The sequence below is a fragment of the Sesamum indicum genome, linkage group LG8, assembly GCF_000512975.1.
Source record: "Sesamum indicum cultivar Zhongzhi No. 13 linkage group LG8, S_indicum_v1.0, whole genome shotgun sequence".
NCBI lineage: Eukaryota > Viridiplantae > Streptophyta > Magnoliopsida > Lamiales > Pedaliaceae > Sesamum > Sesamum indicum.
In genome coordinates, this window is record NC_026152.1 from 1,684,146 (window position 1) to 1,702,527 (window position 18,382).

At 36.6% G+C, this 18,382-nt stretch overlaps 1 protein-coding gene across 1 annotated transcript; it reads right to left on the reverse strand.

The window, feature by feature from the left end:
* Positions 2,175-2,744, reverse strand: LOC105167570. The gene has a single exon (XM_011087343.1). It carries the CDS (start codon positions 2,742-2,744, stop codon positions 2,175-2,177), a length of 570 nt encoding a protein of 189 aa, XP_011085645.1.

Here is an 18,382-nt window from a genome sequence, read left to right on the forward strand (position 1 = left end):
TAAGGATGGAAGATAAACCGTTCCAAAATCCAGTTCAAATTAATTCCATCAATTCAAATACGTTCTAAAGGGAAAAAATCGTTCCTAAACCCGCCCCAATATCCCATATTTTTTTGTAGTGTCTATTTTGGAACCCACGGTCCTCACTACATGTTCAGACTGTACTGAGCAAGGTTTATAATGACCACATCAAAGATACAACCATCTCTTCTCAAACCCAAGATACATCCATCACATGTATGCAACAGTCGTGGTTCTTCAAGTCAAACGACTAATCCTGTACTATTGGAACTGGGAATATCAATCATACTAACCAAGCTACAAAGGCTTCCATATGTTGATTACTTTCAAGCCAGTTCAGTTGGCTTGATAATCATTGTCAACCACCCACTAAATATGATAGACATTCTATGTATGTCACTAAAGAAACACGACACTCATCTAATAAATACAACACTTGGTGCAAGTCTCGATAAGATTTTCGATCCCCAGTTTCCAGATTCTCGACTTGGGAAATTTCAGACACAACCTTCAAAAGTTGGTTTCATAGCTGTCATCTAATGTGCAACCCAACTACATGGGTTGTTTGATTAATCTATGGACTTTATTGTGATATTAAAACAATAATGCATAACATAAATAGTAAGCATAACAAACATATTGGCGGATGAATACTTACTTATTCATTAAACTCAATGTTACATTACAAAGAAATTGCTAAACATATTATAAAAATATCAATTTTAATGGATTTTATGATCACCTATCCTCACACTTACAATAATAAACTCATATAACAAGCTCAAAAAAAACTTAAAATAAAATTGGAAAAAAAAATAAAGGGTATAACTAGAAAATTATAAATATCCACCCTCGATATTTCAAATACAACTTTTGCTATTCTAATATTTTTTATGTTCTTAGAAATGTTTCCTTTATGGTTTTTTTCGGTAAAGGTAAATTTCATTAAAGTAAAATAAAGGTACAAAGTGTACAAAGCAAATGGCGATCTAAGTATGCCATGGTATCCGCCATACTCTATACAAAGTAATAGTAATAATACTATGAGATAGTTCGACACTCAGTATACGGAGTCTAATCTCATGAAGAATAATCCAAGCAAGGATAATGCATCACGATCCAGCTGTTGATATCTCCACCGATTCTGTTCTTGCCAAATATGATACACAAGGGATGCCAAAATATTGCGATAAACAACATTGATAACATGCTTCCCCCTCCATCTTCGTGCAACAATCAATATGTCGATGGTCCATCATCTAGTGGTCCAAGAGAAGCGGACCTCACGTCGCAACAGTCGAACACACTGTCTAGTATAAGGACAACAAAAGAACAGGTGTTAGTGAGTCTCAATGAATGCCACTAGAACATAATACGCACTCACCATGGAGGTAAAGCCACGGCAGATCCATGGTGGAGAGTCTCTCGTGCAATGCTAACCATAGTATAAAAGTATTCTGAGGCTTGAAAGGGCCCATAAGTAGTGAAGACCAACCTACCTTTGGGCCTGGATGCCGAAAAATATCATAAACTATTTTATTGGCATAAGAACCGCCATCAAGGAAAATAGAATCTCGAACACCGCTAATCGGGGATAAATGCCGTGTGATATCGAGCATGGAAGTATTCCTCATCCGAGGCCAATGCCACTCCCCATCTTGAATGACCACACGAAGCAGATCATCCCTCGCGTGCAAGTGAGGGGCCGCGAGGGACATGTTGATAAGAGGCCCCAGGGGATGCCATAGATCGTGCCATAGCGATATCATCTCACCATCGCCAACCACAAACGTATATGCGGCTGCAAAGTACTACATAATCGAAGTAGCTTTCTCCAACCCCAAGCTCCCGACTTAGCGTCCACCGTCCATATAGATTTACCCCTCAGTCGCATCGAGTTAATCCACGAAATCGAAATAGAGTCAGGGTTCAAGGTGACCACCTTCCATATGTGCTGAGTCATAAGTGCCAAGTTAAGTCCAGTAAGGTTCTTAAGTCCTTGACCATCCTCCTCAATCGATCGACACACTTGCGTCCAAGAAACCTTAGGGTAACCAGTGGTCGATGTACCTTTCCACATAAAGTTGCGAAATCGCCTTTAAATTTTTCTTGATAATCCCTTTTGACAAAATAAATGCTATCGCCCAATAGATCTAAAGGTTCATGGAAATCAATTTTATCAGTTGAATCCTTGCTGCAAAGGAGAGCTGGAATGCATCCCATCCTTGTAAGCACTTATCTATCTTCAGTAACAATAGTTTACAATCAGTGATTGTAAGCCTAGATGAAGTGAGTGGCAAATCTAGATAAGTGACGGGAAGTATCCCATCTTGAAAACCAAGCATGCCAAGAAGTATATCTCGATTTGGATATATAGAGCGTGAAAAGATAATATGACTCTTTGCAGCATTAGTATAAAGCCTGGACAATGAAGCAAACATATCCAAACTCTCTTTGAACAACCGGAGGGATCCCTCATCAGCTCGGAAAAAAATGAGCAAATCGTTAGCAAAGGAGAGTTGGAATGACCCAATCTCACCGCACCTCCAGTGATAGAGGAATCCGCCATCTTGCTCTATTCTTTGCTGAAATATAAGTCCTAGCACCTCCATAACCAAAACAAAGAGATAAGAAGAAATAGGATCACCTTGTCTCAGCCTTCGAGCCCCTGCAAAGAAGCCATGAATACCCCCATTGAGAACAATCGAGAAAGAAGGTGTCATGACACACTCCCAGATCCAGCAAATGAATTTCTCCGAAAAGTTAAAATGCCGTAGTGTAACAAGGAGAAAGTTTCACTCTACCATGTCATAAGCCTTGCTTAAATCCACCTTCAATGCACATCGGGGTGGAGTGCGCTGTTGGTTATAACCTGAGAACATCTCCTATGCAAGCAACACATTGTCCCCAATAAAACAGCCTGGAACAAACGTATTTTGGCGTAATTACTTTATAAAGTACATTACAAAATGACTCGAATACGCTTCATCAGAATCTTGGTAATTGCTTTATAAAGTACATTACAACACGAAATAGGTCGAAAATCACCAACAGTCAAGGGATTATATACCTTGGGAATTAAGGCAATGATTGTCGCGTTAACTTGCCTCAGTAGTCGCCCATCCTAAAAGAATTCCAAGATAGCATCGGTGACCTCCTGTCCCACTATAGGCCATGCAGATTTGTAGAAGCCTGCAGAATATCCATCCGGTCCTGGTGCTTTATCATCCTCAATGTCAAAGAAGACCTACTTCACCGTAGCTCGAGTAACGTGAGCCATTAAATTAGCACCCTCCTCATCCGTCAACACGTGTTTAGCCCATGGTCGCCGCTGTGCAATATTCACCACTCTATCCCGTTGGTCGCCTCCTAAAAATTGTTGAAAATAACAAATAAATTCAACAATAGCATCATCTTGGTTAGTGAACATACCCTCATCCGAGCCATTAATTTGGAAGATCCATTTTGATGCTCGGTGGATAACCACCTTCTTGAAGAAGATGCGAGAACACTGATCTCCCTTTTTCATCCATTGTATCTTTGCCCGTTGTTGTAACATAATTTGTTCCAGTTTGACGGCCCGCATATAGACAAATCTACAACAATGCTTAAGTTGCAAGAACAACTCGTCAGTACGATTTCTTGCCAAGATCTCCTGCGCAGTAGCAAGAAATTCCTTCGCTAGCTCAACATTTGATGAAAGATCCCATTTTCGCTTTCGAAGTGTCCTAAATATAGGCTTGAGAGCACTTAACTTCTTCGTGACCGCATACATAGATGTGTCCACAATATTATGCATCCAAACGGATCGAACTACATCAAGAAACCCAAGTGAGGAAGCCAAGTAGTTATCAAACTGGAAGACACTTACATGGTTTAGCCGGGCGCTACCATGAAGTAAGAGAGGAGAATGATCCGACGTGCTAGGCGCAAGGCTCTGGCAATAGGCATTCGGTCAACAGTGCAGGACCATATCGTTAACCAACACCCTATCAAGTTGCTTCCATAGACTCCTGCCATTCATGCTACAATGGTGAAAGGCTCACCTTGCATAGGAAGCGTAAGAAGTCCCGCCTCCAAAACACAATCATGGAATTCTTGCATTACCTGCCGAATATCCCCGGAGGCCGCACAAATGTCGCTCATATTTAACACGACACTGAAACCATCCATCACAAACCACGCCTCACCCGAAATCCCCTGGGCAAGGGTACACAATTCCTGCCACAATGTGCTCCTGTGAATCACATCATTCATACCATAGACAACAGTAATCAAATGTTGTTGATGAACTAATCTGTTAGTTACACGACAATGAATCATTTGATTACTAATAGTAAGAATATCAATCCCAATTTCAGCATCATTCCAAGTTAACCAAATACGATTATCAATATTAGTGTAATCAACAAACCACTGCCACAAAGGACAAATGCCTTGTTGTACCCACGTTATGTTTGACGCTACCACACGAGTCTCAAGGATACCAAGAAACAGTAACCTGTGATTTCGAATCAAGTCCTTATCCGCAATTTAATAATCACGTCGGTTAAGACCTCGCACATTCCAAACAACTGCTGGGATCATGGATAACCATCAGAAGGGTTGCGTATTTTAGGGCCCTCATCTGGGTTGCTACACTCACATCGTCATCAGTTAGAAGTCCGAAAGTATTATGTAGGATAATATCCGTACCTCTAGTAGGGGAAGTGGTCATTGCCGTTGGCAATTCGTCCTCCTATAGAGGCTCTATCCCCTCCTTCATCTCCTCCACCGCACCCTTCTCGACTTGAGGGTGTGGAACATACACTTTCACGGGTTGTGGTGATCGTTGTTTCGTTGTTGGGCACGTCTTGGCGTTATGGCCCAGGCTCATGCACGTATGACACTTCATTGGCAACCATTCATATTCCATGTCTACCTTACAAAGTACCTCAGTCCCGTCCTCCATCAGCATCAACAGGACAAGATGTTTTGATAGTTTGGAGGATACATCGATCATTACATATACACGAGTGAAATCCAGTCTTGTGCATGCTTTCGTGATGGCATCCGGGTACAACGGCTTCCCCACCCCACTTGCAACTACACTAAGACCCTCAAGGGTCCAAAACTCCACTGGTAAGTGCCGTAGTCGAATCCACACTGGGACTTACGTATGTTTGTGTTTATGTAATGCCACCCCAGGTTCCCACCGTTGCAATATAATCGGCTGGCCTTGAACAGCCAAGGCCTCCCCTCGATAACCTCGTCCATCGCAGCCATCATATTGAAATTAAAAGAAATAAAACCCATTTCATATCGCAATAACATCCTTCACAGCTAGCCATATGGATTTAACAAAGGCATTCAAGTGATGAAAATACAATTTCTTCCCCAAAAAAAAACCCACGGCTGTATGTTTCCATAGGCGAGATCCATCACGAATCATGCTCAATGTCGGCTGAATTACAACTTCTCCATTTTGCATGCACGGCTCAATATACTTCAACGTTCTACAACTCGAATTATTGAAAGCAGTAGCAAAGTTATCGACAAAGCAGATGTTGTCGAGCCATTCGAAACCCACGCATGAGCGGATTCCCATCAACATGGAGAGGAATTGGGCCAAACCTTTGCTCCCACTTCTTCTTCAGATTTTCTAGCGCCTCAAAGGAGGCGTGATCACCATTGTCGATCACCTTGTGTACCAAAGTGAGGAATTGAACGATATTAAACGATGCCCGAACGCTGTCCATGGAACCCGCAGCGAGGTGCGATCGTCCAGCTTCCCCAACTCCATCCACTCGCACTGTGCGAGAAATTCCATTACCGCCATTGACCTCCTCTCCCCGACGATCATCAACTGCCTCATCCTCCTCACCGGCGTTCTCTGTTGTCTCCACCGCATCACCATTGTTCCCATCGTGAGAAGTGTGTGTGTCTTGAGGTGTGCTAGTGTGTGTGAGAGAACAAAGAGTTTTTGGAGAGTCCATCTTTTCGTATCCGTTACTCACTTATTATGATTTTTATAATTTAGACAACAAATGGCTATAATTACAGCCTTTTCAAGATAATTTTTATAATTTTTTTCTTTGTAGATCTTGATTTAACAGAAATCCTAATGTATTTGGTCTTTTTGGAAACATATACCATATCTGAAATGCAAACACAATCTAAACTCAAAAAAAATAGTTAAATTGCAAATTAGTCAGGATGTAGTTTTTTATCTAAAATCTTTCATTTTTCAAAAAGAAAGAACGGGGCTTCCTTGCTCAAAGGAAAATCAACAGATATATGCTGAAATAACTAATTGAAAAAAAAGAAAAAAACACATCCAATATTTATATGAATTTCAATGAACTTTCCAATATTAATAAATGGTTGAAAGAATGAATAACTTATTTCGTACTAAAAGGAAGTGAAAAATGGGGCGTCTCAGACCGTGTATCTCGGGAAGGCCCAATCCAGGCCGTCCAGGGCCCGACAAATTCCAAATCTCCAAGCAGATTAATATACACATATATATATATATTTTGAATCGTCCAAGCAGATATATATATTATATATTCTTTAAATTTGCAAGTACGGTTCTTGCACAAGTTGTTGCTGTCGTCAGGTGAAAATTTTGTCTTTCTTGCATTCCCATTAAACAAACTTAACTGAGAACTGGATTTACAAAGGGCTCTCTCTCTCTCTCTCTCTGCTATAAATAATGGCATTGCATTGTGTATTGTTGGTGGGAAAATGGCATGTGGAGGGTGAGTGATGAGCCCAGAGAGTGGCACATGGCATCTCACATTTCCATGGTCCTTTTGATGTTTTTAAGAGAATCAGTTGCAGAGGAGGACCACTCGTTGGTCTCTGCAAAATCCTGCACTACTTTTCTTTTTTAATTTGCACCAAACACTCGGAAAGGGTGATTTTACTCTTTCATCTGGAATTCAAACCCATAAAACTACCACTTCATCTTTCCTCTCCATTGCCATTTCTTGCATACTTGCTACCATCTTCTTGTTTCACTACGCGCTTTCTGCTAATTTGATCTAATCAGTTTTGACCATTTCTTGTTTTTAATTATTTCACTCCACTCTCACTACTCCCTTTTCCTTTCCCTTTCCCTTTCCCTTTTATAATCTATCACACTTTTTTCATAGTCATCTCCTTTTCTCTAACAACATATATATTCACATTCATATTCTTATACTCATCATCTCTTTGTGTTTTTCCTTTTTCGAGAAATTATGGCCTGTTGTCTGTGTTCTTTCCGGGCCTCCTCAACAACCTGGATAGCTCTTCTTCTCCCAATATTTGCAGTTTTTGCAAGATTTTTACCCCTACTATTTTTTATCTTGTTCTCAGCCCTTTTCCTCCTCCTCCTCCTCCTCCTCAAATTCTCCAGACCACCCACAACTCCTGGAAAAAATCAAAACCCTGATCAAGTTATGCAAGAAAATGGCATCATCGCCACTCTTTCATCCTCCAATGATGCTGGACAAGAAGCTGCATCTGCATCTCCTCCAGCATCATCATCAGTTCCAGCAGAAACGAGTACAACGGTGCTGCCGAAAGAGCAGACGGTGGAGGAAAACGGACAGGATTTGTACTCGGAAAGCGAGAGCATGGATCAATTCTCGAGCACATCAACTGACGACGACGACGACGACGACGATGATCATTCTTCAGACACCGAGTGGCGTTACAACAGCAAAGCGGGACGACAGGCGACGCTGGACTGCTCAGACGATTCGATATTATCGGACGAGGAGGGCCTGATCGAAATCGCCATCCCGAGTGGGCAGTTCGTCTCTCCAGACAAATTAGATCCGCAGTTGATGAACCTCAAATGCTGCAAACAACTGTCTGATCATCATCATCCAGGGAAAGATCCCATGTTTATTCATCAGAGGGATTTATTCTTGGCGGAGATGAATGAGGAGGACAACTTGATTGAGATAGACATCTACATGGGATCCATCAAGCTTTCATGACAGGGTAGCCCATGAAGTCATGACCCTAGTTGAACCTCGGAAGCCTGAGCTTTTCAACTGTAGTACTGTTTTTGATCCATTTTTGTGGATTTACGTGAGGTTATCAGTTCAGGTTTTCTAGGGTTTTTCAGCTTGTAAAATTAATTATATAACTTAATTTTCCTATAATTATTACAATATTTTTTTCCCCCCTGAAAAAGTGAAGTAGAATAATAACAATAATTAAGGTTATGGTCCCTTTCATGATTAGCAAACAAATTATTACAGGACTTCCCACTTGCATTCTTAATTTATTTATGTCCTTAAATGCCTTTTCTGCACCTACAATTATGGCCTCAAACAATGCCTGCAGGCCTGCATGTGATTTCTATATACAATTATGTGCACACACATGAGGTTTAGTGTCTCTATATTAAGGGAAACTTCATGGTACTCACTATTTATGGAATGAAAAGTTATAATTATAGTTACGTAAACATAGAGGGCGGTAATTTTGATCATGCAATTAAAACAAGAAATTGACAATTTAATGATAGCTGAAAATTCATAAATTGATCCAAAAATATGCACGTGTTATGTACGTGACACGTTAATTTAAAGATTTTTTAATACGAAAATATAGTTTGTTTGTGACGAAAAAAAGTGTGCCAATCGCAAACTTTGTGACGACCTCATAGCATCGTCTCAAAATTCATCACAAAATCCATTTGTGTGATGAAACCAAAAACTTATTAGTTGCAGGACGAATTTATCAAAAATGATTTCAATGGATCCAAATTTCCGACCCCACGTACTTATAGGATTAGAATTGTAATTTTTTTTATTGTTGAATCAAATAGAGGTTTGAGGCCCCGCAACTTATAAGTTGTGAATTTAAATCTCATGAATATTAGTGCATATATATTTTTTATAGTAGTTATTTATTTATTTATTTAAATATATTCATTCATTTAAATTATTAAATTAATTTTTAAATTTAAATATATTAAGTAATATAATGAATTACATACGATCCAAAAAATAATTAATAATAATGATCACAGAAATGTTAATGGCGCAAGTTTGGTAAGATCTGTGGATCTTTTGGGTCTAGCCCGTGATCATTTCTTGATTTGAATTTATTTTATTAAAAATCGACCTAAACATAATTAATTGAGAATGTGGGGGTGATTTTTGCTTTTTAATTAACTTCGTAGTATTCAATTTTTGAACTTAAGTTTAGGGACAAAAACAAAATTTCCTTCCTATAACTTTGGTTTGAATTTAATTTTAGTCCTTTATGTTTGACAATATTAGATTTAGTTTTTTATCTATTAATTTTGTGTAGATTTGATTATTTAATTTAATTTATGACTCTTTTGTCCTTTTGATGATAAAAACTAACAGTCTATCCTAATGCTTTAAATGTAATATAATAAAAGAATAATTACATTTACACCCCTTGATCTATAGCCTCTTTATACAAACCATCCCTATTTTTTAGATAATTACACATACGCCTACCAAAATATCACTATCATTTACACAAACTACCTCTCACTTTTTAGAAAAATTACGCACATACCCCTAGAAATATTAGCATCTTACACAAACTACCCAGATTTTTTGGCTATCAGGGGTAGTTTCTGTAATTATGCAAAAGACATGAGTGATTTGTATAAATAGACTATAGGTCATGGGGTGTAAATATAATTATCCCTATAAACAAATATTTTTTTGATAAATATAAATTCTTATACCATTTTAGACGGGCATTAGCTATGAAATACAAAATGAATGGATATGTATGGACTAAAATTACTTTTGAAAAGTTGTGTGGTGCAAAATTATCCAAAATTGAGTAAAAAAACTATAAGCAATTTTAAAAGTTATCGGATTAAAACTAAAACGGGTAAATTTAAAGGACTAAAATTAATAATAAACAAACTTAAAGAATTAAATAAATAATTTTTTCTTTAAATTTACGCAAAATAACTCAAGATAGGAATGAATAATTATTCATTACCTCAAATTCCTAAAGCCTTTTCAAAATTAAAAGCAGTTATCGAGAAGTACAATTTTAGATGGACTTTCATTAAGTGTTGGTGAAAACTTTTATTTTTAGAGAAGTAATTTTTATTAAAAAAAAATCGTTGAAAATTATAGTAAAATTAAAAGTTAGTATTTGTATTCAAAAAAAGGTAAAAAAAAGTAGCTAAAAACCAAATGGGTAGGAAACGCTTTTAAAATAAATTTAATTAATTAAAAATCATTTTGTCTCTATGTGTTAAAAAGATACTATTTTGGCCTAATATTTGCACTTGTCTTTTCTTAATAATAATTATTTTTTTCTAAAAAATAATAAATTTTATTTTAGGTAGTGTATTTCACTATAAAAAATGTGGAATTTGTAACAATTTTTTGTAATGGCCATAAGGTCGTTCCAATACACACAGTCTTTGTAATATTTTTGTAATGGATTGGATGTGCTGACGTCGTTGAGGGGGAATAAAAATGCAATTATTTTGTAACGGCCAGAACCGTTACAACAACCGTTATAAAATTTATCTGTACCTAAAACCATTACAATTTGTAGGCCGTTACTAATTTGCTATAATTTTTTTAATGGCTCGTTATTTTTGTAACGGCTTTTTGGTGAAATAAGGAGCCGTTACAATGGCAGTGACAAAAATCGTGGGAAAACACACAAAAAGACGGTGTTATAAAAACTGTGAAATTAGAGACGGTTTTTTGTAATGGCCGTTACAAAATAACAGCTACATTTTCTAACGGCTATTTTAAGAGATCCAAAGGCCGTTACAAGAGCCATTACAAAAAAACTTATATATTCATTTCATTTTATTTGTTGTAGAAATTCTTACTAACGACACACACTCTCAACATACTGATTTTCGTACATATACGTTTGATTAGCGTATAGTTATTACTCGAAATTTGGACCGTCAACTAGTGCTGATCATTACTTAAGTTGACCAGGTAACAAAGACTAATTTAATACTTTATTGTATTTAATTAAATTAATTATAGTTTACTATTTTAATTTTATAATTTTTTTATTAAATTTATATCATTTAATTATATGTATTCTCCTAAATAGTGTAGTGTAATATTTATAAATTTATAGGTTGTCAAATTAGAAAATTATTATATATATATATACATACACATGTGAATACATGATATATATCATATTACGATAATTGAGGAGATGGATGTATAATAAGAACCAAACCTCTCAGGGAGGGCAGGTCCTATAGCGGAGTTTGAGAATGAGCTTAAAACTTTCATAGAATGGACAAAGGGCCAGTGTGGACTTATGGATGGAGACAAAATTAGGTGCTCTTGCTAAAAATGCAAAAACACAAAGTTTAGAACACCCAACGATGTGAGTTATCACTTGTTTATGGGCGAGTTTAAGCTAAAATATTATAATTGGACTTTTCATGGTGAGGATAGTGTGCAGGAGTACTTTGAGCCTATGACTGTCACTTCAGTGCCGGAGGAACAAACTCCAACTGCCCATGTCGAGGGTAATTATTCACATTGGGTGATGAACAACATATGAATTAGGCGCAGATGATGATTTTCTATGGAAACGGGTTGAGTTATTTTTCTTTTTCTAATAATGTTGTGCCTGATGATGGTACGAGGTCCAGCCATGTTGATGTAGGTCCTAGTTCATATTATTATGACAGTGGCCCCTGTAATTATGAGTCAGGGTTGACAAACCATTTTTACTATGTACTGCATCCTGCCGACCAGTTATTGTGAAACGGTTGCACCCAATCTCAATTGGTATCTGTTGCTGAGTTAGTGGATATCAAGGTGGACGACCATATTTTTTAGCGATAAGCCGTTACAAAAGGCGTTCCAATAAAATAATTTTTTTTAGTGTTTCATATTTAATTTTTGACAAATATTTTGTCATAGATATTATTAAAATATTAAAACTAATTGAAAAAATATTTAATTCAATTATTCTTGCACTAAATAATATGGATCATGCATACTCAATAAATGAACTAGTATGATTGTAAAAAAAATATATATTTTGTTAATTAATTATAACAATTAAATTTAATATTTTTTTCAATGATATAGAATTATATCGAATAATATAGTAAATAAAATATAAAAATCTAAAATATTACATATGTGAAATTATAAATTTTATTACTATTACATTATTTGAATACTCAGAATGAGGAATTTTAAAAATAAATTAATAAATATAAATTTGAATTTAGAATTATTATAATGAGGGTAATGTAGTCCAAAATGAAGATGAATTTATTTATAAAAAAGACTAAAGCAACTAGAAGCATGCCCCAAGGTGCTTTCAACTTTTACCAACTTTTACCTTTTGGATTAATACTCCTTTTTAAGCAGTCTCAAACGTAGAATCTAGCATGTCAAATATTTTAAAAGTGCTTGTTTAAAATCAAAAGTTAAAAAATGCTTCTTCAGAGCTTTCGCAAACACAGCTCCCTAAGAAGTGATTCTGAAACAGACAGAATTTCTGTAGGTAAAAACTTTATCACAAATGAGCAGGTACAAGATCCTAATGTTATTAGACCTATAAATGAGTAAGTAACATCTCACTAATACCCAAAACATACTTGTTGTTTGTCACTAATAATTATTTTTTCATAAAAAATAATATATTTTTATTTCGATTGGTATTTCATATTTATATTTTAAAAATATTAAAAAAATGTGTTTAATTTAATAATGCTCCCTAATTTTATTAGACCTATAAATGAGTAAGTAACATCTCACTAATACCCAAAACATACTTGTTGTTTGTCACTAATAATTATTTTTTCATAAAAAATAATATATTTTTATTTCGATTGGTATTTCATATTTATATTTTAAAAATATTAAAAAAATGTGTTTAATTTAATAATGCTCCCACTAAGTAATATAATTGGTTAATTTTAAAAATATTAAAAAAATGTGTTTAATTTAATAATGCTCCCACTAAGTAATATAATTGGTGAATCATTAACAATAATTAAACTTGCATGATTGCAAAAAATAATTATTTTATTAATTAATCAAACAATAACATGTGAACGAAATAATCACTACAAAAAAAGGCGAAATTTGTAATAACTTTTTTGCAATTGCCAGACGGCCGTTTCAATACACACGGCCTTTATAACGGCTTTATAACAGACTGGACGTGCTGATGTTATTGAGATGATAGTAAAAATAATTTTTTTTCTAACGGCCAAACCTATTATAACAATCGTTATGAAATTGGTGTGTGCCTAAAACCGTTATAATTTGTAGGTCGTTACTATTTCGCTATGGTTTTTGTAACGGATATTTGGTCAAATAATAAGCCGTTACAATTGCAGTGGCAAAAGTCGTTGCAAAATACACAAAAGGACAGTGTTACAAGAACCATCACATCAGGGACATTTTCTTTGTGACGGCTGTTACAGAATAACGGCTATATTTTCTAACTGCTATTTTTCAGCGGCTATCTTGGGCGTTCCAAATGCCATTACAAAAACCATTACAAAAAAACTTATATATATTCATTTTATTTGTTTTAAAAATTCTTATATTAACCACACAAACTCTCAACACTCTGATTTTCATACATATACATTTGATTAGCTTGTAGATTATTACTCGAATTTTGGACCATCAACTAGTGTTGATCATTACTTAAGTTGGTTGATCAGGTAACAGAGACTAATATAATACTTTATTATGTTTAATTAAATTAATTGTAGTTTACTTATTTTAGTTTTATGATTTTTTATTAATCTTATATCATGTTAATTATTTATGTGTTCTCCTAAATAGTGTACGTAGTACTGTAATATTTATAAATTTGTAGATCGTCAAATTAGGAAATTAAATATATATATATATATATATTTATGTGTGAATATAGTGATATATATATCATTATGTTACGAGAATTGAGGAGATTGATATATAATAAAAACCTCCCAAGGAGGACAGGTCTGATATCAGAGTTTGAGGATGGGTTTAAAACTTTCATAGAATGGAAAAAGGGTCAGGGTGGACATATGGATGGAGACAAAATTAGGTGCCCTTGTTAAAAATTAAGAAACACAAAGTTTAGAACACCCGAAGATGTCAGTTATCACTTGTGTATGTGAGGGTTTATGCCGGAATATTATAATTGGACTTCTCATGGCGAGGATAGGGTGCAGGAGTACTTTGACGCTCTGACTGTCCCTCTAGTGCCTAAAGGAGCAAATCCCAGCTGCCTATGTGGAGTGTACTTATCCACATTGGAGTGATGAACAATATATGGATTGGGCGCTGCGGATGGTTTTTTATATAGTCGGGCCGAGTTATTTTTCTTCTTCTCACGATGCTGTGCCTGGTGATGGTATGAGGTTTTGCCCTATTGATGTCGGTTCTTCTTCATATTGTTATGGCGGTGGCCCCTATGATTATAAGTTAGGGTTGGCAGACCATTTTTACAATATAGTGCATGTTGTCGATCAGCCATTGTGGAACCGTTGCACCCAATCTCAATTGGCAATTGTTGCTGAGTTGGTGGATATCAAGGTGGACGATCATATTTTTGAGTGATCATGACCGAATATCCCAGTAGGCTAATAAAATATTGCCTCGGATCACACCCTGCTGAGAGATTACTATAGCATGAGAAGTTGATAAAGGATTTGGTTTACCCGTTGAGAAGATCAATGCGTGTAAGAATAACTGCATGCTGTACTAGAAGGGCGACGTTGATTTGGAGTACTGCAAGTTTTGTGGGGACGCTAGGTATAAGCCGACTCGAGGGGGAGACTCGCGCCGCAAGAAGTCCCCATATGCTGTCCTTAGGTATCTACCGCTTACTCCCCCGTCTGCAGAAGTATTCTTCGAGTGCAACTGCCGAGCCCATAACGTGGCATGCCACACATCGGACTAAGGAGGGGTTAATGTGTCATCCATTCGATGCTGAAGCTTGAAAGCATTTTGACCGAACGTATCCCGATTTTATAGAAGAGCTGCGTAATATTTCCTCCAGCCTTTTTTGATTCAATAGAGCACCTCATTGTGCACCTGCTGTATGAAGCTGAATAGGGGGGCTAGTGCAATACAAGTGGATTACCTATTCAAAAGGTTCCTACGTGAGTTGAAGAAAAAGGTCAAAATTAAAGCACGTGTCGAGGCATACATTGTCGAAGAAATCAATTTATTTTCTTCACAGTACTTTGAGCCGGACGTGCCTTCCAAATGAAGCATGCCTCATAGAAATGATGGCGCACGAGCAGTGATGATGGAATCTAGGTGTCTATTTTCAACCACCCTGGTAGGGCTAATGGTGCCTCGAAGAAGAGATTGCTCAGTGGAGCAGAACGACACATCATCGAGAAGTACATTTTGACCAATTATGAAGTAGTCACGCTATATTATGAGTAAGGTGTTATTTTCAATATACTTACATGTTAATTTGTGTATTCATGTATATACTATCATTTATCTAATTAATATATCTATAGGTCATACCTGAACAAACTGTACCAGAACCACCATTTGGCCGGCCTAATTATTGATCGATTTGTATCGACTAAGTTCAAGAATTAGTTCAAACGACGTATAAGTTAATAATTTTTGTTTTGAATTTTTAAAAGTACGTTGTGTCCAAGTTCAAAATATATGATTAATATATGAACGTGCAGGTACATCCCGAGTTGAACTACACGGACAATGAGCTCCTCAAGTGTCATTATTAGGGTCCAAGTGTAGAAATGACGTTGATACCTTGCTAAGTTGTGAACGGGTACGACTTTCCAGACGGAATGTCACAACATCAACAAGTCAACAATGAATTGTGGGGTGTGTGTCAAAAGTTCATCGTATACAGACAAGGACAATGACTTCTATGGAATCATCAAAGAGATCATTCAATTGACATATCCACTAATTCCAAACTTGTACATCATTCTGTTCAAGAGTCGTTGGGCCAATCTAGTAAAAGGCATGAAGGTACACCCACGCTATCACCTCATTGATGTAAACTTCAAAAAGGTGTACTAAAGGAATGAACCATTCGTACTTGCATAACAAGCAGTACAAGTGTACTACACTGAGTACCCAAGTATGAAGAGGGACAAAGCGGATTGGATGGATATCTGCAAAATCAAGGCTCGAAGAGTTGTTGATTAGTCCAAATGGACTGAGATCGCATATCAGCCGGAGGAAGTCGTACCAGTCCCCGAAGTTGGCCGTTCAAAAATATCATATATATACAACTTTTGCAAATCTTTTTCTCTCCTTCCACTTCTTTCCTTTCTTTCTCCTCTCCCCACCACTGCCTACTCCACCCCCTGCCCCACCGCCGCCTGCACACCCCACCCTACCCCACCTTCGCCCCTGCCCCACTTCTCTCTCTCTCTCTCTCTCTCTCTCTCTCTCTCTCTCTCTCTCTCTCTACCACTAGGTAAGTCCCCTATTTTTAATTTTTGTACTTTTTTGCTTTGATTTAATTTAAAAATTATGTATAATTTCTGTAATATTTTTAAAATTAGTGTGTAATTTTTCATTTCTATAATTTTAAAAAAACTTTTTTTAAAATTTTTATATAATATTTCTGAATTTTTTTTAAAATTATAGAATTTTAAAAAAAATTGATTTTTTTATTTTATTTAATTTTAGGAAAAATATGGACCTGAGAGCAATTTATAGAGAAAAATATAGCATAATGTAAATTTAGGATAAATGTAGACCTTAATGTAATTTTTTTAGGAAAAAATGGACCTTAACAAAATTTAAGGCAAAATTGGACCTACATGCAATTTCTAGGAGAAATATGTATTAGACCAAAAAAATTGGACCTTAATGTAATTTAACGGAAAATTTGGACCTAAATACAATTTTTAGGAGAATTATGAATTTTATGCTAAAATCGGTCATCAATGTATATTAGGCGAAATTTGGACCTAAATGCAATTTCTAGGAAATTAATTAATGGACCTTATATAATTAATTAATGCCTATTTTAGAAAAATAATGGAATTTAATGAAATTTTGTAAATATTTTAGGAAAACATTAGGGCCTTAATTAATGCAAATTTTAATGACAATCAGTGTTCCACCACCCTCGGGACGAGGTCGTGGCTGGGGCCGTCTTCGGGCCCTTGGTTGTAACCCTCCCCAAGATGAGCCAGTGGATGCACCTCCGGCCGCCCCATCCTCGGAGGGAGTCTCCCAGCTCCCGCCGAAACCTGCAGACTCTCCCGCAGTGGGGTCAGATGCGGCGGTAGGAGCCAGCAGTACACAGGCCCCGGCGAGACCGTAGGATGCACCACCACCACCAGCGCCACTACTTTCCCCAGTGGCTCAGAGGCGTTTCATCAGCCTTCGAGATGAGAGGTACGTAGAATTATTTAGTTAATTTATTTAATATTTTTTTAGTTTTGAATTGATTTTAATATTTTAATTATTATTTTCATGTCGGACCGCGATTTTCACACGACCATCAATAATGCGATCAAAGGGTATTATCCGCATTCCTAGGCCAACATATCGCAGATCCCACAAGAGCACCAGCTAATCTGGTTCCAAAAATTGAAGGTAATAATAATATTATTTAATTTTAAGTAATGTTTATATTTTTAAATTAAATATTTATATATTCTTTTTGTCAATTTTTAGATGTCGTACTAGTGGGACTGCAACGACGAGTCGATGTTCAAACTCGTCAAGTCGCAGGTGGGGAAGTTCCTGCATCAGCGGTTCGCTAACGCACAAAACCAGTTGGCCCGACCACTGTAGCTCGCCGAGGAGATTTGGTACTAGCTCTTGGAATTCAAGTCGAGCACAGAATTCCAGGGACAATCGGTCAAAAATAAGGTCAATCGGGCCGCCAACCCGAAAGCAACTGCGACCGTCTATAGCTGGGGATCGTCATCCGTTGGGGCGCACAAGCGGAAGATGGTAAGTAGTTTAACGTGTATTAGTAACTTCATTTAATTTTTTTAATTTCTAATCATTTTTTAAATTGGTTTTTGAACAAGAGACACAACTCGGACGCCCTTCACTCAAATGGAGGTGTTCAAGAAGGTCTACAAAAAGAAGGAATACGGCTAGTGGAGCGGCCCGAGGTCAAATGAGGTCGCGGTAAGTAATTAAAAAAATTATGTAACTTATTCTTTTAATTTTATATTATTTTTTAATCTAATTATTTAACATGTTCGCAGGAGATGTTCTTAAGGATGATGGAGGAAAGCCAGAGACAACAGAACAACAATGAAGAGCCTCCATTGTCCTCTCAAGGCTCCATGGCCCCAAACGAGCAGCAAGTCTGGATGTCAACAGCGAGTGGCCGAAAGACGACCATCTATTCGGTCTTGACTCCGAGGCCCACCATTCAATTGCTGGACCAT